We start from the raw sequence: 27,728 nt of genomic DNA on the forward strand, positions 1-27,728 counted from the left end.
AAGCTACCCTAAAATGGAAGATGACCTGAACATGAACAATACACTCTTCTATACCCATATTCTAATTATGTATGAAGTAAAACGGAACAAGGGCATAACAACAGTTACAAGGGCTATATTGGTCCAATAAGCTTTCTTAAGCATGACATATAATTAATGAGGTGTTCGATCAGCAAACATCATAGGTAATAAAAAAAAGAAAAAAAAGAATATCCATAGCTAGTAAAATCATCTAACCTGTCTTAAAGCTTGATGTATAATATCATCAATTATAAACGGCCTTAGCATCCACATTTTGCAGTAGCTATCCAATTCATTGGTGGATGATTTTAGATTCAATGAAGAAACAATCTTTTCCTACATTGTATAATCTTGTTTCACCATGCTGTATATTACTGCCATAGAGGAGGCACAACCAGCAGCATCAAGCTTTCGAGAAGCAATTACTTCTTGTTCTGAACCCAGGGAATCCATATCTAATTGGTCATCTAGGTTCATGATCAAAGCATTGCCTGCCTTATCCATAAGACTTTGAAGTTCATCAACTATGCCTTTGGCTTTAAGTGAATAATCCCGAAGGTTACCCAAACTTGTGTTCAGCTAACTAACACTCACTGTGCTATCATAAGCATCAATGCAACTAGCTTCTACATATGCACCAACCCTTTTAGTTTCATTTGCTTTAACAATGCTCTTGACCAGCTCTGATGATTCAAATATTGAAGGGCGTCGAAGAAACTCAACTGGCTGCTGAAATCTAACAAGAAACGTCTGGCCAACTTCCACTAACTCTTCAAACTTAATAACTCCCACCATAAATTCTGCCAGGATCCCCCTAATTTCATCATCAAGATTGGATTTTCCTTCTTCCATTCTGAAATCCATAAGAACATAAGTTGCCATACAAAAATGAAAAGCAATATATAAAGACGAATTTTGTAGTCCTATATAAAACATCACAAATATTCATCGATTATCAATCGACTAGCAATTTCTCTCTATTATCATCAATGTCATCCCTACAAGTTACGAGTACAAATTTACTTTCAATGTGGTTCATTAGACCTCACAATCTTACGCATAACATTTTTCAACTCCAACCAAAACAGCTTCATATCCAAGCACAAACTACCAAGGGCATAACAACAGTTACAAGGGCTATATTGGTCCAATAAGCTTTCTTATCAATTTTGACAGCCAAGTGGATAATAAACTTAACTTTATTGGATGAAAACATCTCATGGTGCTCAAATCTTGGGATACAGAACATGCTTCAGTAACAAGCTAGCAGACACTCTTTTACTGCCTACCCTCACAAAGCTACTCATGAATCCATATTACTGCTCCTGCTCTAGACTTAGTGATATGCTCGGGTTCTAGCTTATTATCTTAGCCTCATCTAATTAGTATCAACTGCAATTCATTAGCCTCATCTAATTGCTTGGTCTCGGAATCATGTACTAATGGGAACCGAATATTAAAAAATACAAACCTTATAACAGCAGTGAGTAAAACCAAACACTCATTTCATTCCTACTGTCTAGCCAAGTTATCACAGCCAACAAAACTGAATATCATACTTCTAGTAGCAAAAAGTATGTGAAATTACTCAAATAAAGCTAAACACAAAGTATTTTACTAAGCAACAAACAGAAAATGAGCAAGTAAATATAAAATGAAAAAATAAAAATAAAATGAGCAGAAACACATACATTGTATTTTCTTGAAGAACATTTGCATTTGCAGAATCCATAGCAATTACTTCTAGGTTTCCAAAAAAAAAACAAAGAAAATGTAAGATAATTATTCAAATGAAGCAAAATTAAAACTAAAAGCAACTAATAATTACTCAAATATAAATCGAATAGAAATCACCAGGAAAAAAATCGAACAGAAATTGAACCGAAAATCGGCAAAAAAATTGACGAAAACCTTAATCAATATAATGAAGATTTCAATTGACGAAAACCTTAAGTAATCAAACTAAAATCAACGAAAATCACCTTGACAAAGAATCAATGAAGTTTGAAGAAGAATTGATGAAGAATTAAAGCAAATACCAGTAAGAAAGGGAGTAGAGAAATTGAAGGAGGAGAGAGAAAATGGCGCATTGAATGAAGGAGGAGAGAGAAAACGCTGAAAAATTGATTTTGAAATTATGTTTGATTGGGATTAATTGTGGTCGTTGGATGTAATTGATCCAACGGTTATAATGAGTCCTCACATAAGGGATGTGGTCTCATATGATCTCATTTCTATATATATATATATATATGTGTGTGTGTGTGTGTGTGTGTGTGTTTTTTTTTTTTTTCCAACATCCAATCATAAGCTTTCAAACCCCTTATTTTAATTTTGGGATTAGAGATGGCTACATTATATGGAGTAACACATATATATGGTGTAACTTTTAGTATCAAGCAATCTACATACGTAGCTATTTCATTGGATTGAGTAGTGTTGTTTTTAAAAAGGTGTGATTTTTAAGCAAAGTAGTAAAATTAAGATATGGCAAAGCTCATGTAAAAAACAAAATGCTAAAGCTTTTCTTTTTAGGAAAAATTGATTCTAATATCCCACCTTTACCCGATTTGCTATTAATAATCCCACCTTGGGATTATTATTTAATAATCCCACCTTGGGATTATTTTTTAATAATCCCACCTTTATAGGGCATCTTCTTCTATTAATCCCTTATGACCGGTAACCTGTACATTGGGTAAACCTAGGAATAGCAACGGATCGGATTCAGGTCGGATGTGGCTAAATCCAGATCCGATCCATTTAGTAAACGGACCCTGGACTCAAATCCGAAATCGAGTCCGAATCCGAAAACTCCGAGTCCAAATCCAATCTGACTCGTAATTTTCAGATCCAAATCTGCTCCGTTTATACAACCTCCGAAATAATCCGAATGTTTTTTTTATTATTATTCTTTTTTTTTGTAATGTCATATACCTATAATTGCTTATATTTTCATACCAAGTAAAGTTTAAACATAACATATTTAAATTATGAACTAAGTTACATAACAAATTTTTGCTACAAAGCAAGCAAACAATTGTCCCAAGTTATAAAGCATATGTTCATACTCTCGGATTTGGAGTCGGATTAGACTTCGTCCGACTTTGCTTAGGGTCCAAGTCCGGTCCGCTTCCTATTTAGATTCGGGTCTATTTTATCAGATTCAAATTCGGACTAATTTTAAACAGATTCGGATCGGATTTTTCTTCTTCGGATCGAATCGGATTCGAATCGAACTCAGATTAAATTGCCATCCCTAGGTAAACCTTTTTTCATTTTATTTAGTAACACATCATGTCACTAAGGGTTCGTTTGGCATCGCTGTGATTTTCTGTTTTTTGGTTTTTTGGATTTCAAACTCATATGATATATGTCATATAATAAAACAAAAATTAGACAAACTTATTAAAATCATGATAAATTTCAAAACTGACAACAAAAAAGTGGAAACACCTTTTTCTTGTTTTCTGTTTTTAGTTTTTTGTTTTTTTTAAAAAAAAAAACAGAAAAACAGAAAACAAAAAACAATGCTTAACAAGCCCTAAGTAATTGGTCAAAAAATTAGGAAAAAAAAAAAACAGCCCACCCCAACAACCCTTAACCCCCATGACCACCCCAACACCCTCCCCTCCGGCAGCCCCTCCTCTCCACTCACACCACCAGAATTATGGTCCGTGAAAATTCTACAAGTCACCAGTAAAGATTCTCGACTCTAAGATAAGGAGCACAAGGAACAAGGATGTGAGCATTGTGAAAGTGTTGTGGTCAAATCAGAAAACTGAAGAGGCTACAGGGGAAGTTGAGGCTGATATGAGGAAACGCTACCCAGAGCTGTTTGCCTAAGGTTAGTGGTGGAGTTACGGGGGCGTAACTCCTTTTAAGGGGGGTAGAGGGCGATAGAGTTTCGCGCGTCTGCTTTTCGAGTCATTTTTGAGTGATTTCGAGTTTTATTTGAGTGTAGTTGGAGTCTTGAGTCAAGTTAGGATGTGCATGAACCAATAATTTCAAAATGATTTTTGTTTCTTTTGACTAATTAAGTTTCAGGTCAAAACTTATTTTAAGGGGGGTAGACTGTAATACCCCGTATTTTCATACATATTTTCCTAATTAATTAATTAATTATTATTTTCTTAAAAGGGTATTTTAGTAATTCAAACTTACTATTTAAATCTTGGAGCCAAAATGATATTTGAATTTTGGCGCCAAAAATATTTTGAAAACTAATCATTTTTTTTGGATAAGATTTATCATCCATTTATCCTATTTTAAAAACCGGATTATTTATATATTTTGGATATTTTAGTTAAAGCAAAATAATATTTTAATTAATTAATTATTATGGCCGAAATTACCTAATAACTAGCTAGGATTTTCGGATTTTCCATGTATGGAAAAATCTGATTTTTCTTGGTTATTTATTGGTAAATAATTGGTATTTAATTAATTAATTATTTAATTATTATTCTATATTATTTATACAATTATTTTTTTTCTTAAAAACCGAGCAAAATATTCCTAAATATATCCAGAGGAATCCGAAAATTAGAGCTATGGTAAGCTCCATATTTTTGGCCCTCATGAAATATTTTGGGGGAATATAATTGGTAAAATTATATTTTTTATTATCTCCCAAAATCTCATATTTTCCTTAATTCTAATTCTCCATCTTTTTCATATCCAATCATCATATTTTCTTGCCATTCATTCTTCTTAATTATTCCCAAGTAATTCCAATTTCCTTAATATTTTTCATGACATACATACCTTCCATATTCAATTATACACAATCTCTTTAATATCAAAACTTTCCTTAAATCTTTACTCACTTCTCCAAGTAATCCCTTAAACCCTACTTGCCATAACTCTTCCCACATTCTCTTGCCATAATTCTTGCATGAGCTAGCCTATAAATACCCCTCCATACCTCTCACATTCTTCACACCAATTCTCTTCTTTTCTTCTCCTCTTTTTACACAAATCATCCCGTTTATCTTTGAATCCAATTTTCAGGCACTTCTGGTTAGTTTTTGGGGTATTTCTGTTTCGCAGAAGATTGTTCCTCTCAAAAAATCCTTGAGGTTAGGCTCAAGAATCACCCAATTCGGAGTTATATCGAAGGAGTTATAGCCTCTGCAAGTTCTGCCTATTCTTTCCAATGAAAATACAATTCTTCTCTTTTCCTTGGTTTCTTATCTCTTCTTCTTCTCTTCTCTTATTCAATTATTATTATTATTATTATGGGGGATTTATAAAAATTATTATGAGTAGTTTTAATTATATAAAATTAGATTTTTAATGATGTTTATGAAAATTAATTTAAAAGGTTCATGTACATATAGTTGGGGGGGTTTTAATTTCATTGTTGTGATTATTTGTTAACCTTATATTGATTAAGGTTATATTTATTTGTAGGGTGTGTTCGATCAAGATACTTGAGAGATCTTTTGAAGTATTTTTGGCTAAGCGAGGATCAAGGTACGTTAGGTGGCTAGATACCTTGAAAGTGATCGATTTGAATGAACATGTTTGAATGATTTATGTTGCTTGAATTAAATTGACTTGAATTATGGTTTATGAAATAAAAGTATGTTTAAAAGATTGGGTTTTAATAATTAAATTGGAGTATCAATTTTTATAACATGTTTTGATTGATTAATTTATTATTCATGTTTAAAAAGGATTGATTTTGAAAGCATGTTGGTTTATTAAAAAAAAAAAAGGGTTTGGATTATTATTATTAAAGGTTGAATTATTGGATCTAAAAGAGGATTTATTGAATCATTGAATTAAATTTATTATTTATGCTTTATAAGCATGTTGGTAATCCTACTATGCGGATTTGGTTTATTGATAAGGCCTTGGACTTTGTATGACCGGGTCTTTCCTCAAGAATAGCCTTGTAACATAAGGAGACTAGCTTGGGGGGTGTGCACACTTGGGAGAGGAATTGGTTTTAATATGAGGAATTGGTTTTAAAATAATTGGAATTGGTTTTATTGATTATTGAGATTGGAATATTGAGAATTGGTTTTGAATCACGAGTTTGGAATTATTGGATTAATTATTGGAATTGGTTTTAAAGCATGTTTGCGAATAAATTGAGTTTAATTATCTTGCACTTATCGTACTTAGCATACTTTGCTAACCCGTACTTCCTATTTGTTTTGGTTCGCCCTGTTTACCGTAATTGTAAGCAGTGTTATTTCAGGTGGAGTGAATAAATTGATGCATTGGAGTCCCGGGATTTGGTTTCACCTAAATTAGGAGTTTGGTCTTGTATTTAATTTGAGTTCTCATGACATTTGTTTCTATTTATAGTTATTATTAATAAAGAAGAGTTTTGAAGTTTCCGCTGCAAAGTATTGATTTATTTAGTAGTGTGAGTAGCCTTGCGTAATCACGCGGCGGTAACACGCCCAACTCTATCTCTATGGTATAATTATACGTATTATACTGGTATTTCCGTAGAGGGAGATTTGGGGGTGTTACATCACATTTACTTAATTTCAGTTCAGTTCAGTTCAGCTCCAATCAGTTCAGTTCAGTTTAGCTCAATTCAGTTCAGTTCATTTCAGCTCCTAATTTCCCCCTGTCATAAAATATTCATTTCAGCTCATTTCAATTCAGTTCAGCTCCAATCAGTTCAGTTCAGTTCAGCTCCAATCAGTTTAGTTTAGTTAAGTTCATCTCAGTTTAGTAAATGTGAACAGGCCCTTAAATATTCTCATTACTTCATAAAAAAAATTCAAATTCGAACTGTAAGACTCTACAACACACTACTACAAAAGGCGTGTTTTTTGGACGCTTTTTAGGCCTTTTATTGACGCTAAAAAGCGTCGAAAAATTATTTCTCGACGCTGCTAAAAAGCGTCGAAAATACGTGAGTCGAAAATTTTCAGGGACACAAAAAAGCGTCGAGAATATCGACGCTTTTTTGTGTCCTAACTAATATGTGAAGCGTCGAAAATTATGTATTTCGCGCATTATCCCAAATGTGTGTAGTTTTTCAGCGACGCTTTTACTAGTCTACATACTCAAATTTAGCGACGCTTTTTGTTGTCTTGTGTTTATTCGTGTCAGCCTATGGTATGGCGGGAAATTATTTGAAATTTGAAAATGTGCAAATATGTAGACATTAAAAAGCGTCTAGAATTTTTTTTAAGCTTTTTTTTTTCCTTTTATTAAATTATTACCATCATACATACATTATAGCTATTTAAATTTATCATTAATTAAATTAATAACATAAAAATTAAAATAAACAAATATTCAATATAACTAGATTTAGAAAAATAAAAAAACAATAATTAATCAACAATAATAAGAGTACGTAGTTAATTACCAAATTTATAAAAAGAAAACATCAACACAATTAATAAAATTAAAAAAAAAATAACGTCGCATATAATATATAGTAGCTTGTCCTTAAATAAATACATCACTAATATAAGACTAAAAACCAAAATACATAGATGATGGCCTTATAGACGATATGGCTAGTCGCTTGTTTTGATGCTCAAGTGTCCCGGCCTATTCTCTTGTTGCACCTATATTGCCTTTTCCAATCTTCAAAAAAAAAAAAAATCCAAAGTATAAATTAGTACATTACACAATATAGGCTCAAGATTCATAATCGATTTGAGACAATAACACGGACATTATACTTTAATCTAGGCAATTAATTATGTACAATGCACATATATAAATCTGTAAAGTAGGCCTATAATTATTTAAGCTTTCTTGTTGTCCATTAGAAAGCTTAAGAGAGTTATTGTGAAATAGAAGAGTCTTAAGTTGTATACTATTGTTCTAGAAGTTGGAATGTAATCATTTGTGGGGATTGAGGACTTGTTAGCTTTCTGTTGAGTGTAATCCCTAGAAGTTAATACAGCAACACAATCTTCCCACTAAACAATGCAGCAAAAAGGTTGAGTTATCATCTCCATCGTGATATATAACACACATCTTAGTCTAGAGCATGAAGTATAGAATCAAAAGAAATATATGCAAAAAGATGTCAAAAAATCAAGATCATAAGGGCCTATGACTAAGAATAATACCATCACCCCAGAAAGCTCACAAGGAAAAAAATTGTGAGAAGATAGAACTAAACTCCTAAATTAAAATCGGTTGTCATGTAGTAAGCTAGGACATAGCCGTACCTTTTTCTGTGCATCGGCCAACACTACAGCAGTGAAAGAATAAGGAGGCCAAACAACTGAACTCAAAGAAATAAATAAGCTTCAAGGCATGCAGCAGACAAACATTTATCCCAAAAAAAGCTTCATGACCTTTGGGGAGAAATTTCAAATACCTCAGTTAATCACAATATTATAATTTACACTACACACCATTTTGAGCTATAAACATGTTATCCTAGGCTGACAATTGTTAAAAAGTAAAAGCAGCCATATAGAATATCTATATACCAAAAGAGAAAGGGGCTAATCCACCTTCTTCTTTATAAAGTAGCCAAGTCAGAAAAATGGACAAGTACTCGTGTTTGACACAATTACCCCGAGTCCCTGATTACGAGTATCGTAGGTTGTAGGATGTGAGTCATGATTCTACTGGTATTGCTGCTAAAATAAAAGAACTCGAATTGCTTTATAGATTAAACCATTTTTGAAGAAATTTCATCTTTCATTTAGCATTATTAAGGTCAAAAGGTTATAACTTTATTCTACTTAAAAGGTTGCATCCAAAGCCCCAGTAGGGCAGACAAGCAGCTTAGGCAGCGGAGCAGGGCAGACAAGCAGCAGGGGAGCAGGGCAGATAAGCAGCAAGGGAGCAGGGCAGACAAGCAGAGAACATTAGGCAGATTATTATTACACACACACACACACAAGCTCTGACTTTCACACACAACACACAAGCTTTGACTTTCACACACACACACACAAGCATTTTGAATTTCAGTTTTGATTTCAAATCTGATTTTCAGTTCTGAACTTCAGATCTAAATTCAGTTCTGGATTTCAGTTCTGATTTCAGTTATAAAGAGAAATGTGACTTTGTTACCTGATGCTTTGCCTTTTCTAAGAATTCAGATGCTTTGTTTAAAAGATCCGGAGATGCATTCCCTTGACGAACTGCACCTACAATCTGAGAAAATTGTCCAACAAGCGCTTTAAGAAGAAGATTGTTGTGTCCGACCCGGTCTTTCAGCTTTTCATTTTCTTGAGATAGTGTATCATTTTTTTTGTGCAAAGCATTCACTTCTTCTTTAACACTATCCATCACAATAGTCCTCTTTTGAAATTTTCCATACCCTTCCGTCCTTAACACACCACGTACTCCGAAAATGTCCCCCCTTTTAACCCCTAGTCCGTAACCCACAGGACGATCGGTAATCTCATTGCCATACATAGTTTGCTGAAATGCTTCATCTTCGAGCTCTTGTTCAGACATCTTAGGGTGCATCATCCTCAGCTCTTCAACCTTAGCTTTAACATCATCCTATACCAAATTATACCACAAAATTTGCACAAAATTATACCACAAAATTTGCACAAAATCATACCAGAAATCTGTCACAAAACCATACCACAAAATCTTCAGCGATTGTGTTAGGAAGAAAGCTTCCGCCTTTACCCGTATGGGTTTTAATCCACATCTCTAACAAGCTCATTTTCTGTCCATGTTCATCTTCCTATAAATAATAAAGTAACAGGAGCTTTAATATGAAAAGTCAACAATATCAACCGCATATAAAAAGACATGGTCTAAATACAATCCTAGGTAATTATAAAATGACATATATTCCATACATAATCAGCTTTTCGGTTTGCAAAACTTTTAGAGCCAGATGTATGCAATTGATTTTGGGAGGCTCGTGCTTTTTTTACCGCATTCTAACATATCCTGCACTGACATTCAAAAAGTATGTATTTATTATATAATCATGAATTAGATATTAAATATTGCTTCATGCACAGTAAGCTAAGTATTGAACATACTTTCCCTTTATCAGAATCCCAATATTTCACCAACTTTACCCAATTACTACTAGTAATTCCATGTGGCACATTATTGCAAATCTGATCTAATGTCTTCTGTTCTGGCTTGTAATATTGCTATTTCAGAGAGTATTTGTATTGCCTCCAACATTTATTGGCACGCTTGAGAGCCTGGTTGTCATATTCCGCACCAAGAGGAATCACAAAGTGTTCCTTCAGTAAATAAAATTAGTTATAAACATAAATCAGTAAGTAATCTATTAGTAATAAGAGACCGGCTAATTATGTATGTTTTGGCAATAAAAAGGGATGGCTTAGGGACAAATATACTTACTCTTATATCTGTTATTATCTTCCTTTTGAAATGCTTGTCGATTGCATGCCAATCTTTTTCCCCAACTGGACAACGGCTTTCCATCTTTGCAATCATACTAATGAATTTAACCAAAATATGTCCACCTTTCCTAATTGGCTAGCATAGATCATTGAATTCAACATAGTATTGGACGCCATTATTACTCCAAACGTCAATTGGCAGAATCATACCACTTACTAATGTAGTATTACCATTGACATCTGATTTAAATACGAAAAGTAAGGTAAAAGAAATAATCAGTTTAAAAAATTAAAGTACTAATTTAAATGGGAAATATTTACCTATGGTTAGAACCTCCTCCTTGTCGTCAAAATCTATGTCTGAAGGCCAATCCAGAAGTGCTTTTGGTCGTAAAGACTTAGATTGTTTCGGGATCTTTTCTGATTCTTTTCCACTTTTTTGTCGTTCTTGATTAGTCTGTGGAGCTGTTGTTGAAGTTTTAACAGCATCAGTCTCAAGGTTCTGAATTCCTCGTCTCACAGGTTGCTCGAGAGGTTTATGAAAAGTAGAAAGGGAGTTCAATGACGAGTCTGGTCTACTTGATTGTGGAATATTAGGTGGGATATTAGGTGAGACTTTTGCTGGATATTTTTTCTGATAACCTGATGTAGTAGCTTCTTTGACTGAACTCGATGTTAAACCAGGAGGGTTTTTCCAAATGGATCCTAAACTATTAGGTGGTTGTTGGTCAGATTTTGTAGTGGTAATGGGTGGAGAAAAAGGTCCCCATTTGTCATCCTTAAGTACCTTAGTCTGTGGTGACTTAGTAGCTTGTCTTCTGGTGGGTTGTGAAACAACTTCACTAGCAGATGAAGTATGTGCATTAGTTATAATTGGTGACTGTGCTGACAGTGGATCATGTGACTTAGTTGTGGCAGCAAGTATTTCCCTTGCTCTCTTGCTTCGATAAGTCATCTTTTACCTAATAAAACCATAAGATAAGCTACATTAGTATGTCAACACTGATATAAAGACAAGACATAAACTGAAATACAAACTATACATCTAAACTGAAATACAAAATAAACTGATATAAAGATCTAAAATATATATCTAAACTGTATAGTTCTGAACTATAATCACAATATCACAATTACAGTGGGTTCATTTCAAACAGCAACATCACTTAGTTCAATTACAGTTTTGAACTTCAGATCTGCAACTCACCTTAAAATTAATTTTGGGTTCATTACAAACAGCAAAAGCACTTATTGTGAACCAAAAGAGTCTTACAAGAAATAAATTTGACCAAAAAGACAAAATCTGATGATACACACACACAAGCTCTGAAATATAATCACACACACACAAGCATTCTGAATTTCACCTCTGATTTAAGTTCTGATGTTCAGAGCTGCAATTCAGAACTGAATTCCAGAATTGATTTTCAGTTCTGAAGATCAGCTCTGAATTCAGTTCGGAATTCAGTTCTGGAATTCAGATCTGAATTCAGTTCTGGATTTTAATTCTGATTTCGGCTCTGAATTCAATTCTGGTATTCAGATCTGAATTAAATTCTGTATTTTAGCTCTGATTTCAGTTCTTATTCGACAAAAAAGAAACCAAGACGATAATACTACTTAGTACCATAAAAACAGAAATTAAGTTAACAAAATGCAAACTTTGATGAATTAGAATAACTAAATGAAATATAAAAATACACACACATCCAAATTTCTGAACTCAAATCTATAATAAATTATAAAAGTTGTAAACAAATTATTCAGGTATATCAAACAAGTCCCTAGGCTTAGTTTTCACAATATGACACCACCCTTTTTGTATCTCACCCTCAATATAAAAAACTTGTTTTGCTTGAGATGAGAAAACAAATGGATCATCATGCAAATATCGACCAGTGTGCATCAATTTTGAGAAATTGACACGAACACCTCCATTCGAATTTGTTTTGACACCCTTACGAAAATCGATCCAATCACAACGAAACAATATAACCTTAAAAGAACCATAATAATCTAATTCAAAAATTTCTTTGAGTTTTCCATAGTATTCTTGACCCTCGGCTTCCACCATGACTCCTGACTTTTGAGTTGTTCGAAATCGCTCACGATCCGCAATATCAAATTTGTAACCATTGATAATAACACTTTTCATCTTTTTCTCGAACTTTCTCAAGCCACCAGCTAAGGCTTTTCTTAACTTTCCTTCTACTATGCTATCATCTAAATTATGAACCTATAATTCGAGTATAATAAAGTTAGACTAATATAGTTGTATAAAATGAAATTAAAAAAAAACCTAAATGTAAAAGCATATAACCTGGCTTTGCAACCAATCTGCGAATTCATTAATTATCCACTGATTTTCAATGAAATCATTATCTTGAGATCCTCCAACATCCTTCTCTTGTTTTTTTTGTTTTATAAACTCACTATTGAGATTGAAAATGTTATGCTAATAACCAGTAAATATTCAACGCTATAAAGAAACACATAATGCTACTTACTCAAGCACCGGTGTCAGTTCATCAGAATGAAGTAAAACATAGCGATGTGCTTGCTTTAAACTCCTATCATCTAAACGGACATTTTCTTTCTTTCCAACGACACGACCACCAGAATTATACAGATAGTTGTCAATGTTTGATACACCATCTTCATTCCTTCTAGGTCTATTGAATATAGTCTCAACACTTTCTAAATATCTCGAACAGAATGTAATTGTCTCCCACAAAAGGTAACCTTCTGCTATAGATCCTTTCGGCTGTGCTTTATTGCTTACATGAGATTTTAAAAAGGCCAAGTACCTTGAATTATAATAACGATTATGTATGTGAATGTGAAAGAATAAAGAAATTTTAGGAAAATAATTACTTAAAAAATAAGATAAAATAATAATAATAATAATAATAATAATAATAATAATAATAATAATAATAATAAGTTACAAAATCACCTTTCAATAGGATACATCCATCTGTAATGTACCGGTCCGCCAAGTCTGACCTCATCCACTAAATGAATTAGTAGATGAACCATGATTGTAAAAAATGTTGGTAAAAATTCTTTCTCTAACTTGCAAAGAGTCAACACAAGCTTTGATTGAATGGTATCTAATTCTCTTGTATCTATAGTTGTTGAACATATCTTTTTAAAAAAGTCTGACAACTCCTCAAGCAAGTCAATAACTCTTGTGGAATTCGACGCCCTTAAAGCAACCGGGAGGATATCTTGCATGAGAATATGATGGTCGTGACTTTTCACATTAATAAGTTTCCGCTGCTTTAGATTCACACATCTTTGGAAATTAGATCCATATCCATCAGGAACTTTCATATTTTTCAAGACTTTCAAAAATCGTTCTTTCTCCTCACTAGACATGGTGTATGCAGCCGGCGGGATGTAATCTTCAGGGTTTATCCATAGATGAGGCTTTATTTTCAAATTCTTTAGGGCTTCTCTGCCACTGTCATCATCTCTACTATTATCCATATCTAAAAGAGTTCCTAATAAAATATCGGACACATTCTTTTCGATGTGCATAACATCTAAATTATGTCTAAGAGGATTATGCTCCCAATACTCTAATTCAAAAAATGTACTTTTCTTTTTCCAAAGAACATCATCACCATCGGGATCGCAATCATCATCAAGTTCATTGGCAGCTTTTCTCACTCATTTTTTAGGAACTTTTTTTGACTTCCCATATACATACTTTACCCCTTCTTGTTCCTTCAAAACTTCGGTCCCGCTAGTACGAATCAGAGCAATACCATATTCTTCTTTCCCATCAAACAAATTAGCTTGTGAACGGTATGGGTGATCGATAGGCAGCCATTTTCGATACCCAAGGTAGATAATTTTTCCACCAAATCTATCTGAATACGTAGAATGCGTGCAAGAAGGACAAGCTTTGTAGCCTTTTGTACTCCAACCTGAGAGCATGGCATACGCCGGAAAGTCATTAATAGTAGTGTGTAGGGGTGCTCGCATTTTAAAGTTGCTTAGAATCAAAAACATCAACACCTTCCCACAACAATTTCGATTCATGGATTAGTGGTTCCAAGTACACATCAATATCCATACCGGAACCAAATTTACGAGGAATAATTATAGAAAGAATAAAGGATGATGATTTCATGCAAAGCCATGGTGGTAAATTATAAGGAATAAGGACCACCGGCCATGTGCTATAATTTGTATTCATAAGACGGTATGGATTAAAACCGTCACTCGCTAGGCCCAATCTAACACTGCGAGGATCAGCGGCAAACTCTGTATATCTTTCATAAAAAAATTTCCAAGACTCGCCATCAGCAGGGTGTCGTAGAATCTTATCATCCTTACGATTAAAGTGCCATCTCATGTCCTCTGCAATTTTAGCTGACATGTAAAGCCTCTTTAATCTAGGGATAAGGGGAAAGTACCGCATTACTTTAGCTGCCTCGCCTTTCTTACATGCTTCTTTTCCTTTATTAGTTACATCACCCTCCTTTCCTTTCACACTTTTCCACCTTGATGTATGGCATATATGACACTCACTTTTATCCGCAAATTCGCCCCAATATAACATGCAGTCATTTGGACATGCATGGATTTTCTCATATCCTAACCCTAAATCATTTATTATCTTCATGCCTTCATAATAGGACGATGGAAACTCCGTAAAAATGGGAAATGCGTCAATTAGAAGTTCAAGTAATTTATTAAATGACTCTGCAGACCAATGGAACATACACTTTAGGTGAAACAAATGCAATAGAAACGATAGTTTTGAAAAAGTAGTGCACCCCTCGTACAGGCCTTTTTCAAAAGCTTCCATGATATTTTTATACTTTGCCTGTTCATCATTTGAGAAAGTTGATTGATACTCATCATCTACCTCGCGATGAATGGTAAACCCCTCATCCATGTCATATGAATTGTCATCTTCAATACTTTGTTCATTAAATGATGGATCTTGAGGCTTGTCGGTTTGTTGTGTATTAACTCTAAAAGCTACTCTTAGTAACCCGTCCATATCATCTCGACCTACTGTATTTACTTGATCATTACTTAGATCATAGGTCTTAGTCCCTTCATCTTTACAATGAAATATCCAATTTCTATAGTTTTTATAAAAACCATAAAATAAAATATGCCCTCCAACTTCTTCTACAGAATTCACTTTATTTAACTTGCACTTATTACATGGGCATTTAGTTTCCCATGAATTTGGTAAAAGAGTCTCTTTAGCAAGTTTCAAGAATTTCATGCAACCTTTATAATACCGAGGATCACCTCTTAGTAAATCAATCCAAGTAGTATCCATGTCTACAAAGAAGTATATAGTTAATTGCTTATTAAAAACAATGACATTACAAAAATAAATCATGTTACAAGGATCCTTAAACCAATATATAATAGGGGACATCAATTTCACTAAGTAAATAGACATCCATCAAACTTATAATATCAAGAAATTTATCCACTAATAAATAATGTAAGTAAGTAATTCAAGCCTACAAATTTGTTGAGGGGTGAAAGAAGAAAATTAGAAATAAACATGCAACAAAAAAAAAAGTTATACAAGTTCGATGAATTTCTCATTCAACAAACCACTGAAAATCTACAATATATGACTCCAAAGCAGTGGCACATGTTTTTCAAGCAATTAGAAGATAGTGTACATGAAACATCCAATTAGGGAAATCTAATCAAGCCTACACAATTGAAATAAGTATATGACATACATTAATCAAGCCAACATCTTTAAAAATGTATTCTACTTTGAGCTAATGTCTAAGGTAGAGTGTACCTTCTCTTGCCACAAAAGTACAGTAAGAGCATACAATCTGTGCGAATCCAGATGTTGAACAAGGCTGGAAATATAGAAAAGGTAGTGTTAGTAAGCTTTTACATTTTGAAGGATGCAAAGAAGCAAGTGTAAATGCATTATAGTCCAAAGAAGCACTTAAATCATCCCCCTCTAACTGATTATACAGATACATCGAATAACATTCATCATTTAGAAAATAAAGTATTTTCATTCTCAACATCTACAAGAGAATTCACCAAACGCCTCTACTACAAGATAATTAAAATAAAACAAAAAAAAATATTTTTCTGAATTGAATTAAACCATAAGCACAAAATGAAATATAATAGAAACCCTAAAATCTCAATTACTCATGAAGCTAACCCATATCTAAACACAATCTGTGAGATTATTGAAAAATAGAACATTAAAAAAGGGGAAATTAAAAAGACAATTTATGCAGGGCCTAGTTGTCTACCCAACAGGTAAGTGAAGTACTAGGGGAGGTGGCCAGTTGTCTCACACAGTAGGAATGACAAAGGATGTACATATAAATAGCAAATGCAGAAACAATGCGGCTAAGGCAGCAAACAAAGGGACAACTAATTTAAGGAAATGCAAAAGAAGCATAACTAATTTCTGCTAAGATGCTAATGGGATTTAATTGCAAAGTTCATCAAATTGAATGCTATATATCGAAATAGCAGGGGTTTGTCCAATAAAGAATGCTCAACAATATTAAAATTGATGAATAGATTCACATCAAAATATCTTTTTTTTTTAAATAATATGAAGCACGGAAACTTAAAAGAGCATGAAGTATACCTGACACGTCTCAGGTATTCTAATCCATCTTCTGGTGGCCCAGATTCAAAATTAGAGTCTCTTTAGCAAACAGAACAACCTATGCAATCAAATGTGCTGCAGCCATACACAAAATTAAACCATCAGACTTGTATCGCCCTTTCCTAATAATTTTTTTAGTGGACTCCATCAGACATCATTTAGACGGTACTAAAATTACAGAAATCAAATAAGCAAATAATTCTTAACGCATAACGCATTAATATAATGCAGTTGTTAACATACCTTCCCTTCAATCAATATGGAAATTTAAGCAAAGAAAAGTTCTGAACAATCAAACAACGAATCTGATATTCAGTTCTGAACTTCAGATCTAAAATTCAGCTCTGAATTCAATTATGAATTTAGTTCTGAAATTCAGCTCTGAATTCAGTTCTGGATTTCAGCTCTGAATTCAAATCTGATTTTCAGTTCTCAACTTCAAATCTTAAATTCAGTTCTGAACTTCAGCTCTAAATCCAGTTCTGTGACAAAGGCAACAATAACCTTGCTCGGAGCAGAAGCCACCTATGATGTTCCCTTTTCTTACATTCAAGCAGATCTTTATGATGCTACTGGTGATAGGGTTACAATTAAGCTCGACGATATGATTTTCAAGGGTGTTGAGTCCTATGATTTCACTTATGAGACCATATATGAACCTCTGTGATATATAGCATCTTATCTACTCAGTTCCTATGTCACACTGTGTTGCACTTAGGTATGTGTTGTTGATGTATGCATTATAAATAAGTGTGTTTTAATAATAAATAAAAGAACAAGCACTTAATGAAAGATGACTACTTAGCTTGCAAAATGTCCTGCCATGATAAATGCAACCAAGGGTCCCAAAATACACAAACTGACTACAAAAATAAGGAAAAGGAAGAGCAAGGACATGCCCAGAATCATAAAAAGTGAAGAACTTCAACACCATGTATCATATAACTATCCAGAGCAAACAAATAATTCTAAATATGACTAGATTAGCGGGAATTTGATAGAAAAAATTTCAACACATGGAAATGAAGCTTTCCACCAAGTTCTACAACAAGCACCATTGGTATAGATACAAGCATTTAGTCACTATACATAGATGAACAATATTAATCACAACATGATATTGATATATTCCTCCCATCCAGATGTGGTGTTAATTAAACCCTTGAGAAAGCATAATCACAGCCCGTAACTAATCCTTAAGCACATTAATAGATAAAATATTGTTTTTTAATCGATACGCTTATGCACCACATTGTCCACATATAACTTTACATCTTACACTTAACTTATGCATGTCCTAGCTATCCATGTCCTAATTACCTTTTTCACACTTTCTCCAGACACAAATGTAAGTTTAATCTCTAAAGCAACCCTTTTAACAGATAAAGAAAATTCCATCATAATAAAACTACGCAAAAACTCACTGGAGAAAACATAGTCCCAATTACCAATATAATTACCTTCTTAGATCTGTAGGGGTGGCTCCAGCATTAATCTCCGGCCTCTGCTTCTTAACTGACCCTTCTCTGCCAAAATAACCAATTTGTAAAAATTCAATGTCAACACACCAGGGAGATTCCTAAATAAAGTTTAGTATAACCTTGGGAGATCAAACTGATTAAGAATGACAATATTTTCAGCATTATTATGAAGTTATGATCTTTTTTTGCATCAAATGAATGTGGAAAATGCATATACGAAGCACTCAAAAGGATAATAGTATTGCATCAAGTGATGCTACAACTCTTGCACTTATATCTTCAATAATTAAGCTCACATCAGCTTACACCTCTACACTTAACAAACTCCCCAACCCTTCTTTTTAAAATTTTCCCTTCTTAATTAAGGTTCAAAATCTAGAGCTCTCATAGGCTCAAATAAACAAGAACATGTTGAAAGACGAGTAAAAAACAACTGCTAATAAGAGTGGCATTTGGAGCACGCATAAAATCTAGATTAAAAGCTGAAGGAATGACTAGACATATACAATCCATCTACAAAACAACACATTAATTTCAATTATCTACGCTAAAATCAAAACTAATCTGACCCCTTATTCACTTGGTTAAGATATAAATGAAAAACATTTAAAGAGCAGCATTTCAGAACACAGCCTGTTCTTCTTACTACTGATATTCAAACATTTTTCTTACCACTTATGCTACAAGTGAGTCATTAGGTATATGTAGAATTGTATATCAGTGACTTTCTTGGTACAGAATTCAAAGAGAAATTAAAAAACCACCACCATACGAACCCCCCTTCAAGCCAGCAAACCTTCAACTTTTCCAAACAATTCAAGACAATCTTCAAAACAAGAAAGTGATATCACAACATAGTCGGAAAATCCCAAACTAAAACCCTAGAAAACGCCATCAAATTCATCACAAAAACCCATAAATTTTTTTTTCAAAAAAAAACAACAACAACAACAAGGATCGAAATTTTTGAACAGAATTCACAAAAAAAAGAAAAAAAAAAGAAATTAAATTATCTAACTAAGGGCAAAAAATTACCTTGCAATAAGACATCGATTCTTGTTCTACTCCAATTCAAAATCGAAGACATGCAAAGAATAATTCCCAAATTTAACAAAATTTAAAGAATTGTGAGATATTAGGGTACCAAAAATTGTAAAGCAAATTGTGAATCAATTACCTGAAATTTCTGAAAGTGAAGAACAAAATCCCCCCAAATTGGTTGAAGTTTAGCAACAAAACCCAGAATTTAACCCCAAAAAAAACGAAGATCCGTATGTATAGCGCAGGGAGAGCAGTAGAAGATCTGTATAGTAGAGAGCAGTGTAGCAATAGAGAGCAAAGTACTTTTATGAATAATTCAATACTTGGGCGGTTTAATTAATTGGGAGAGTATTTTTCTTCAAAAAAAAAAGGTATTTTAACCCGCTTGTTTTTACATTAAATTTTAAAATTGCGGGCATCAGGGAGTCACGTGTATGACACGTGATTTTCTCGACGCTTTTATGTGTCGAGAAAAACTTCGACACTGAAAAGCGTCGAGAAAATGCGGAACTAAAAATTTGGCACAGACACCACAGCCAAGGCGTCGAGGCAAAAACGTCTAAAATATGCGGGTTTTGTAGTAGTGACAATCTACTAAGTACAAACTGGTCTCCTAAGCCGCCGTAGCTGCAATCGCAAATAAGAAAGAGAATCCACTCCACAAGTTTAAGGAGATTTCATCCCAAAAAATATATGATGACGATAGGAGAAGTAGTCCCTTAGCGTTATATAGTGTTGAACTATCTCAATGTTTATCAAGGTGGGGAAACTTACATGTGTTGTTATTTGAAAATGATATGCTACGTAGTACCTCCGATTTTTTTTAGTTGCAATTTTGGAATTATTTTATATCTATAAAATAATTTCAAAGTTGCAACTAAAAAAAATCGAAGGTAGTATTTCAACACTTCCCCTCAAATATAAGATCCCTTTAACACATGGTACACATGATCCAATTCAATGAATTTGGTCTAGCAATATACTCAAGCCATTAAAAATCCTAAATTATGGGTTTGGCTGGTTAGGCCACACGTACAATTAGGATAGTCTCTACCTATTGCAAGTCAAAAAATGTTCCATCTCCAAATCATGTGACAATAGGTGAAATAACCCTTTAGCCTTATAAAATGTTTAACACTCTCACTTGTTTATCAATGTGAGATACTTACATATGTTATTTGGAAACGATATACTTCAACAAAATACAATAATGTTATGTATTTTATAAGAGAGTAACTTTAGCATTTAATTATACACCATATGTATAAATTTTCTTTAGTAATATGTTGTCAATCTTCTAATCGCAAAATTTATAAATGTAGAAACATTATTAAAATCACTACTAGAGAAGCATCAGGAGTTATTGGAAAAAGTAGATGAAAAGAAATATGACGTGCTTAATCCGTTCAAATTATTTATTTTTAATCGGTTCAAATTATTTATTTTTATTCGGTCATCGGTTCTCATATGGGTCAGTTGATTTTGGGTAGTTAAACGGTTTAGGTTTGAAATTTGGTAGTGTTAGCCTAGTTATATATTGTATCTAGTCATAGTTTGTTAATCTATAATGCTCTATTCATGTACTCTCTCAGATCAGTATTTTATAACTTGCTCCATTTCTCCTTAAAAGAAATAGTAAGGGTATGTTCACATTTACTTAATTTCAGTTCAGTTCAGTTCAGTTCAGCTCTAATCAGTTCCGCTGCAATCAGTTCAGTTCAGTTCAGCTCTTAGGGTCTGTTCACATTTACTGAAGTGAGCTGAACTGAAATGAAGTGAACTGATTGGAGCTGAATTGAACTGAACTGAGCTGAATTGAACTGAACTGATTGGAGCTGAACTGAACTAAACTGAGCTGAAATGAATATTTTATGAGAGAGGAAAATTAAGAGCTGAACTGAACTGAACTGATTGGAGCTGAATTGAACTGAACTGAACTGATTAGAGCTGAACTGAACTGAACTGATTAGAGCTGAACTGAACTGAAATTAAGTAAATGTGAACAGACCTTTAATTTCCCTCTCTCATAAAATATTCATTTCAGCTCAGCTTAGTTCAGTTCAGCTTCAATCAGTTCAGTTCAGTTCATCTCCAATCAGTTCAGTTCAGTTCAGTTCAATTCAGCTCAGTTTAGTAAATGTGAACAGACCCTAAAATGATAAAATATGTAATAAGTCTTGTGCAATGTTGGGTGTACGTTGATTTTATTGTAAGACGATCAGTTTGAAAGTAACTTTAATTATTTTTATGGTAATTTTAACCCCTTAAAAGGTAATTTTAAATTTGTCATTGGTTAAAATTTTATTTTAATGTGTAATTTCTTATTGATTTATAATTATATACCATAAAGACTAATGTGATTAAGGGCCTGTTCACATTTACTGAATTGAGCTGAATTGAACTGATTGGAGCTGAACTGAATTGGACTTGACTGAACTGAACTCATTGGAGCTGAAGTGAATATTTTATTAGAGAGGGAAATTAAAAGTTGAAATGAACTGATTGGAGCTGATCTGAACTGATCTGATTGGAGCTGAACTGAACTGATCTGATTGGAGCTGAACTGAACTGAACTAAACTGAAATTAAGTATATGTGAACATGCCCTAATCTAATACATTATAAGTTATTTGTAAGATTAAATTTATTATTAGAAAAATAATAACTTTTGTAGTATAAATGGTAACTTTAAATACTATTAATTAAGATAACTTTAACCCGTTTTGCAATAAATTAACATACATCTACCTTTTTTGGAGAATTTGTATAAAATATGATGGCATTGGCTGGATTTGGTTGAAGAATAATAAATTCTTCAAAAAAAATAAAAAATATTGAGTATAAATGGGGCCGAGAGAGAATATGAAAATATTTAAAATATAATATGAGGGGACCCCTAGTAGATATAACAATAGTCAAATTGTTGTTAAAAGTTTCCAAAAAATGAAATAGAGCAAATAATAAAATATAGAAGCAAAAGGAAAGTGGAACAAGTAATAAAAAGCAAAGGCTACTAATATATACTCTTGCATACTCAAATATATTCAACCTTTTCAACATTCTCTTTCATCATGACTCTATCAAGAGGTGCTTTAGAGTTTAATTAGACATCTTATTTATATATAAATAAAATAATTTTTTGTAGTTTGTCATTAATCTTACGATCGCAATATTTTTTAAATGCAGAAAAAGTGTTAAAACTGCTCCTAGAGAAGCATCCAGATTTAATGGACAAAGTAGATGAAAAGAAATACAACGTGCTTCACCAATGGGTAGAACTGAATAAAAGTTGGCCATTTGAAGTGCTTTTTAAGGGGCAGTTTCCAGCTGCAAGGTCCAAATTCTACATGGATTTAATCTACAAGGCTGAAGGAAGTAAGGGTGATACTCCGTTACATATTGCAGCAACAATTGAAAACAGAGAAATTGCGATGGCACTTATAAAAGGCTACCAACAAGAAATAAAAGATGCAGGGATGTCAATTGATGATAGCCCTCCTTGGAGGACAAAGAATTTTGTTGGACATACGCCTTTGCACGTAGCTATAAGTCACAAAAATGAACAGCTTGCGACGCATCTCATAAACCTTGATTCAAAGTTATGTATGATTCTTAGTTATGACGGCCACAGCCCGCTCTATGATGCTGTACTTAATGGATGTGGAGCTATTGTTGAGGAGATTTTGAGAACTCAAAATGATTTCTTCGGCATGTTACGTAGCAATGACGGAACCACAGTGCTTCATCTCTTAAAACACGTACCAGGTAAGATTTGTTTGAATCAAATAACATAATGATTCCTAATTTAAGTAACTTAGGAGTGTATTTGACCTTAAGGAATATCATATTTATATTTTTTTTGACATTTTTCCATAAATGATGTTTTGATTTTGCATGAACATAGATAAAATTGGCAGAAAGTTGCTAAAAAATTTTTGGTGGATGACCAATGTGTCTGACAACAACGGAAGAACCGCCCTTGATGAAGCTAATGAAGCGAACATCCCATGGCTTGGAAACTTGCTTAAGAAACCATCTAATATAAAAAAAGAGCCCTTCGATTGGGCAAAAGCATGTGAGAAAGAAGATACATGGGCTGTACTTGCCTTCATTGATCGTTGTCTAGATGACCTTTTGAAGATTTGTCGGGAATAAAATGACACTCCACTGCACCACATTAAATTGCAAACTTATGAAGACTACATGAACTTGTTGAAGAAGCCTTCCATATCTGAACTTAAGAATACTACTGATCATGAAGGTGAAACGCCTTCGCATCGAGCAATACTTAGGAAGGATGTGCTACTAGCTAAGGTACTGCTCCTTGATGACGACGTAGAGCGAAACATTGAGGATTATCGTGGTAGGAATGCTATGGCTTTGATTGCTAAACTTGTCAAAAAAGATAAAGATTGGGTATGTTTCTACGAGCCTATTTTACAAACATGAGCTTTTTATACGATGTAGCTTTCTATCAATTTTATACTTTGTAAAAGTCATTATTTGTCATCGGAGATAAAGCCACGATAAAGACACCAAATAAAAACCATCATTCTTTGAATGCATTTGCCGTTATATTGATAGAGCTATTATTATTGCCTTATTGTTGTAGGAAAGGATGTGCAATGCAATCAAAGTGAATCCATTTTTGAGAACAACATATATCCATCCCCGAACAAATCTGGATCAAATGCGAAACACATTGTCTGTTGTCGCAGCTCAATTAGCAACAATCACATTTGCAGCTTGAAGACCGGTATATACTGGATGATATCGCATAAATCCTTATGGGCAACCGTAATCATTTTTGTTATGTGCTCTGTCATTGGAATTTCGGCAAATAGGACTGTTCTGCATAATGTACTTGCCAAGCTACTCCCAACAGCAAATGAAGACCGACAAGATCCAGCTCGATGGTTTAAAGAGGTACGCCATCATGTTTTTATTCCATACTCATCCTATATTGTTTGAAGTAATAAGAAGGAATATTACTTGTGAACGCTTATTTACTCACTCTAACTTATCAAATTAAGTAATATTCCCTCCATATTTAGATGAGTGTCACTTTGACTTTTACATGGTTCTCTTACCTATTTTGACTTGATTATATAATAGGATATATAAAACATGTGTTACTATGTAAAAATTTGGCAGATTAATCACAATGTATATATTCCATAATAATACAGAGCACCAAAAGATTTAAGATGAACCTGGTGAAAATTAGTCAACTTAGTTTTATAAGAACATAAACATCAGTTTTATACCTTATCCATTTCGAACAGAAAGGATGGAAGAATTAGTTGTGAAATCTTGTCCACTGAACATGACCAATAATGTATGTATTGGATATTTGTGCCAGAGAAAACCAGATACTTCGGGAAATGAAGTCAATCATACAGCCAACGATACAAGTAGGGAACCACCTCATAATTCAATTTCATTTGCGAGAAGAAGTAATGCAATTCCCACAAAAAGCCAAGATGACGAAGATCAAATCCGACTGCTTGAAGAGGTAGAAATCGAGTAACCCTGAGTCATAAATCTTACAATATAATGTTCAATGTTAAAAATTAACAATTAAGGTCTATATGATAATGAATATAATGGATTTCTTGTTTTAGGGACATGCATTTACTTCAAGAAACGAAGGCACTCAAGCTCAGGGAGCAAGTAGTAATAGACTTTAGAAGTCAGGACCAGAAAATTCAACTTCTAGTGTTTACAAACCTTCATTTGTTTCACAGCTTTCACTTTGTTTAGAGCAATCTCAACAGCAAACATCTAATCAGTTGGTTGAATTTGAAAGGCAAAGAGCTCAATGGGATTGACAATGCCTTGATTTTGAGACAGAGCGACTTCAAAGAGAAAACAAGAGAGAAGGAAATAAGAAAGTTGATTAAACTCGTTGTTGAGATTCATAAGGCAATGAATCTATACTTAAATGTTTTACCAGTTCAAATACTCTTTCACTCAACTACGAGATTATTGAGATGTAACTTGGCTCTAATACCATGTTAAATATTGAAAAAAAAAATAATTCTATGTATTTTTCTATTGTATTTTCCCATTTATAATATTTGGCCACATTACAATATATATAGATAATAGGAATATTTAACCGTAATATTCATAATTATCTTAGCTTCCTAAACACTATCATAATAATTCATCACATATATCTTTTCACAATAATATCTCATATAATATTATTCTCATATATCATATCATAATATACATCTATATCTCAATAGAGATCCATCAGAGGTTGTTGATGTACTTATGAAAATAAACAATTGTTTTAAATAAACAATTATCTTGCAAACTTGAAATTATCTTGCAAACTTGAAATTAAAATTAATATGCAAGCTTAATTAAAAGTTAATGACTATGGTAATACTTCTTAATGAGTAGGGTGGCGGCCTAATGGAAAGTATAGCAAGTATTCTACAATGAATGAATCATGTTTATGCATCAAATATGGTTTAAAGATTCATTTATCCAATTTTAAAATATTGATCTTATCACTATATTTATCAATGAATGAATGATCTAGGCATATAAATCAGGCAAATTTGTAGAGCATTTGTCTCATATTCATCTTATCTAAATGAGACGAATAAAAAAAATTGAAAAAGGTGACTGGAAAAACTGTAAAGGAGTAACATAAACTCCAACTGTTGTATAAATCGTGCATCACACGGGTGCTATACTAGCTAGTTGTATGTGTCTACACTTGATAGGTTTATCTGATCGAATGTGTAGTTTGAAAAAATAAAAATATATTGTCTTACGTAGTTGAAGATATTGACTCCAATACAGGTGAATTGAAAATTGTACAAAAAGAAAATTGAGTCCAACACAGACACACACAAAAAAAAAAAAAAAAAATCTTGCCCAAAAAATAAATCCAATTACTAATTGTTCATTATTGAGTATTGTTTATCAATTACTCATAAATCATAATCCCTATATATTATATTAGTTTTTTACACTTTTTATTTTGGGAGAGTATACGGTACATGACAAATACAACTATGTACTGTAAATGTTATGTACCATACTACTATTAGGAATGGCAAAGAGCGAGTTTCGGATCGGACCTGATAGGATCCGAATCCGACCTGATTAATAAAATAGACTAAAAATTCATGCCCGAGACCAAATTTGAATCCGGATCTATAACCCCGAGTCCGAATCCAGTAGATTTTCGTCCCCCGATTTACTAACAATAATTTTTTTTAAGACAAATCGTGCGGTATTTTATTAAAATAAATCAAGCTCCACTAAAATTGTTAAACTTTGCGAAAACGGGCCAAAACAAACATACTCATTACAACCATTACTATGCTACCTAGCCACTAAGTGAGCTAGAGTATTCCCCGTCCTCTTTACATGAGACCTACGAAAGGAAGAAAAAGCTTTCGACAACTTAATAATTTCACCAAGAAACTGGTAAAAGGGAGAGAAACCCACAACATTTTTCATTACCCCACTGACAACGTTACAAGCATCACACTCTACATGAACTTGTGTATACCCGAGCTTGATAGCCAATTGCATCCCATACAAACACGCAGCAGCTTTCGCAACATTTGTCAGCCACCCTGCCTCTTCCCTCTTAACAGCTGCCAGTACTAGAGTACCAGAATGGTCTCTGAAAACCACAACAAGGCCAGCTGCAGCCCCTGTATGAGCATCATTATTGATTTTCACAGTCCCCTCAGTTGGACAACACCAGGAGCTAGCTGAATTGGGCTGTTGTACTTGCACGGGTTTGGCTAACTCCGTGGTATATTCATTATAATCAGCCACAAGCTTCACATACGCAATTGCCAAATGAATTGGACTGGCGGTAGCATTCTCAAAGATCTTCTGATTTCTACCACTCCATGCAGCCCACGCAATTGTTGATACCTCTATTAGTTTAGCATTCGATACCTGTGATGTCAATTTAGGAATTATGACTAATAGCAATTAATAATAGAACAAACTTATCTGAATCAATGTCGTGGCGTGACATAACATCACACTGCCCTAAAGTCGAATTTGCCCATTATTGTACACACGGACTCATAGCAATCGACCTCCAGGGTTACACGACTCTAACTATTGGGATCATTATATCCTTGTAAATAGTTTTTATTACCCTTAGTTTATTTAGTGCTTTGGGCTTGTATATTATATTTTGTCTTGTAATTAAAGGCCCATGTGTTGTACTTTTAGGTTGTAATATATTAGCCTT

At 33.4% G+C, this 27,728-nt stretch overlaps 4 protein-coding genes across 8 annotated transcripts; all 4 read right to left on the reverse strand.

Annotated features, from left to right (window-relative positions):
• Window positions 1–357: 357 nt before the first annotated feature.
• Window positions 358–903, reverse strand: LOC145591942 (uncharacterized). The gene is made up of 2 exons (XM_081648422.1): window positions 616–903; window positions 358–516 (listed from the first exon to the last, which is right to left on the reverse strand). Exons 1-2 carry the CDS (start codon window positions 901–903, stop codon window positions 358–360), a joined length of 447 nt encoding a protein of 148 aa, XP_081504548.1.
• Window positions 904–7,331: 6,428 nt separating this feature from the next.
• LOC145590581 (uncharacterized) lies at window positions 7,332–19,812 on the reverse strand. Of its 5 annotated transcripts, none has more exons than XM_081647013.1 (12): window positions 19,621–19,812; window positions 19,479–19,504; window positions 18,423–18,488; window positions 16,942–17,037; window positions 16,117–16,180; window positions 10,641–11,281; window positions 10,318–10,559; window positions 9,984–10,196; window positions 9,795–9,888; window positions 9,572–9,676; window positions 9,046–9,483; window positions 7,332–7,590 (listed from the first exon to the last, which is right to left on the reverse strand). In XM_081647013.1, the coding sequence occupies exons 10-12, from the start codon at window positions 9,653–9,655 to the stop codon at window positions 7,555–7,557; spliced, it is 558 nt and encodes a 185-aa protein (XP_081503139.1). In that variant the 5' UTR covers window positions 9,656–9,676; window positions 9,795–9,888; window positions 9,984–10,196; window positions 10,318–10,559; window positions 10,641–11,281; window positions 16,117–16,180; window positions 16,942–17,037; window positions 18,423–18,488; window positions 19,479–19,504; window positions 19,621–19,812; the 3' UTR covers window positions 7,332–7,554. The 5 variants fall into 3 exon arrangements, 2 of the variants coding, with proteins under 2 accessions (XP_081503139.1, XP_081503138.1); XR_014102097.1 differs by having other exon boundaries at window positions 9,795–9,893; XR_014102099.1 differs by lacking the exons at window positions 9,984–10,196; window positions 10,318–10,559.
• Window positions 12,079–14,312, reverse strand: LOC145591943 (uncharacterized). The gene is made up of 5 exons (XM_081648423.1): window positions 14,035–14,312; window positions 13,276–13,878; window positions 12,827–13,126; window positions 12,640–12,751; window positions 12,079–12,555 (listed from the first exon to the last, which is right to left on the reverse strand). The coding sequence occupies exons 1-5, from the start codon at window positions 14,310–14,312 to the stop codon at window positions 12,079–12,081; spliced, it is 1,770 nt and encodes a 589-aa protein (XP_081504549.1).
• A 7,021-nt stretch (window positions 19,813–26,833) lies between the features above and the next one.
• On the reverse strand, window positions 26,834–27,540 carry LOC145591944 (uncharacterized). Its single transcript, XM_081648424.1, has 2 exons — window positions 27,517–27,540; window positions 26,834–27,424 (listed from the first exon to the last, which is right to left on the reverse strand). The coding sequence occupies exons 1-2, from the start codon at window positions 27,538–27,540 to the stop codon at window positions 26,834–26,836; spliced, it is 615 nt and encodes a 204-aa protein (XP_081504550.1).
• Between the last annotated feature and the right edge of the window lie 188 nt (window positions 27,541–27,728).

The sequence above is a fragment of the Chenopodium album genome, chromosome 18 (assembly GCF_948465745.1).
Source record: "Chenopodium album chromosome 18, dcCheAlbu1.1, whole genome shotgun sequence".
Lineage (NCBI taxonomy): Eukaryota > Viridiplantae > Streptophyta > Magnoliopsida > Caryophyllales > Amaranthaceae > Chenopodium > Chenopodium album.

Excerpts from the sequence above, each read along its gene's own strand:
- LOC145591942 (XM_081648422.1), bottom strand. The coding sequence starts at position 903 with ATGGCAACTTATGTTCTTATGGATTTCAGAATGGAAGAAGGAAAATCC. Across the intron at positions 517-615 it reads TTGATGCTTATGATAGCACA|GCAGGCAATGCTTTGATCAT; the intron begins GTGAGTGTTAGT and ends CTTATGGATAAG.
- LOC145590581 (XM_081647013.1), bottom strand. The coding sequence starts at position 9,655 with ATGAGCTTGTTAGAGATGTGGATTAAAACCCATACGGGTAAAGGCGGA. Across the intron at positions 9,484-9,571 it reads CAATCGCTGAAGATTTTGTG|GATGATGTTAAAGCTAAGGT; the intron begins GTATGGTTTTGT and ends AATTTGGTATAG. Across the intron at positions 7,591-9,045 it reads TAGAAAAGGCAAAGCATCAG|ATTGGAAAAGGCAATATAGG; the intron begins GTAACAAAGTCA and ends TTTTTTTTGAAG.
- LOC145591943 (XM_081648423.1), bottom strand. The coding sequence starts at position 14,312 with ATGCGAGCACCCCTACACACTACTATTAATGACTTTCCGGCGTATGCC. Across the intron at positions 12,752-12,826 it reads GAACTGACACCGGTGCTTGA|TGAGTTTATAAAACAAAAAA; the intron begins GTAAGTAGCATT and ends CAATCTCAATAG. Across the intron at positions 12,556-12,639 it reads CAGATTGGTTGCAAAGCCAG|GTTCATAATTTAGATGATAG; the intron begins GTTATATGCTTT and ends CTCGAATTATAG.
- LOC145591944 (XM_081648424.1), bottom strand. The coding sequence starts at position 27,540 with ATGGGCAAATTCGACTTTAGGGCA. Across the intron at positions 27,425-27,516 it reads GCAAATTCGACTTTAGGGCA|GTATCGAATGCTAAACTAAT; the intron begins GTGTGATGTTAT and ends TTGACATCACAG.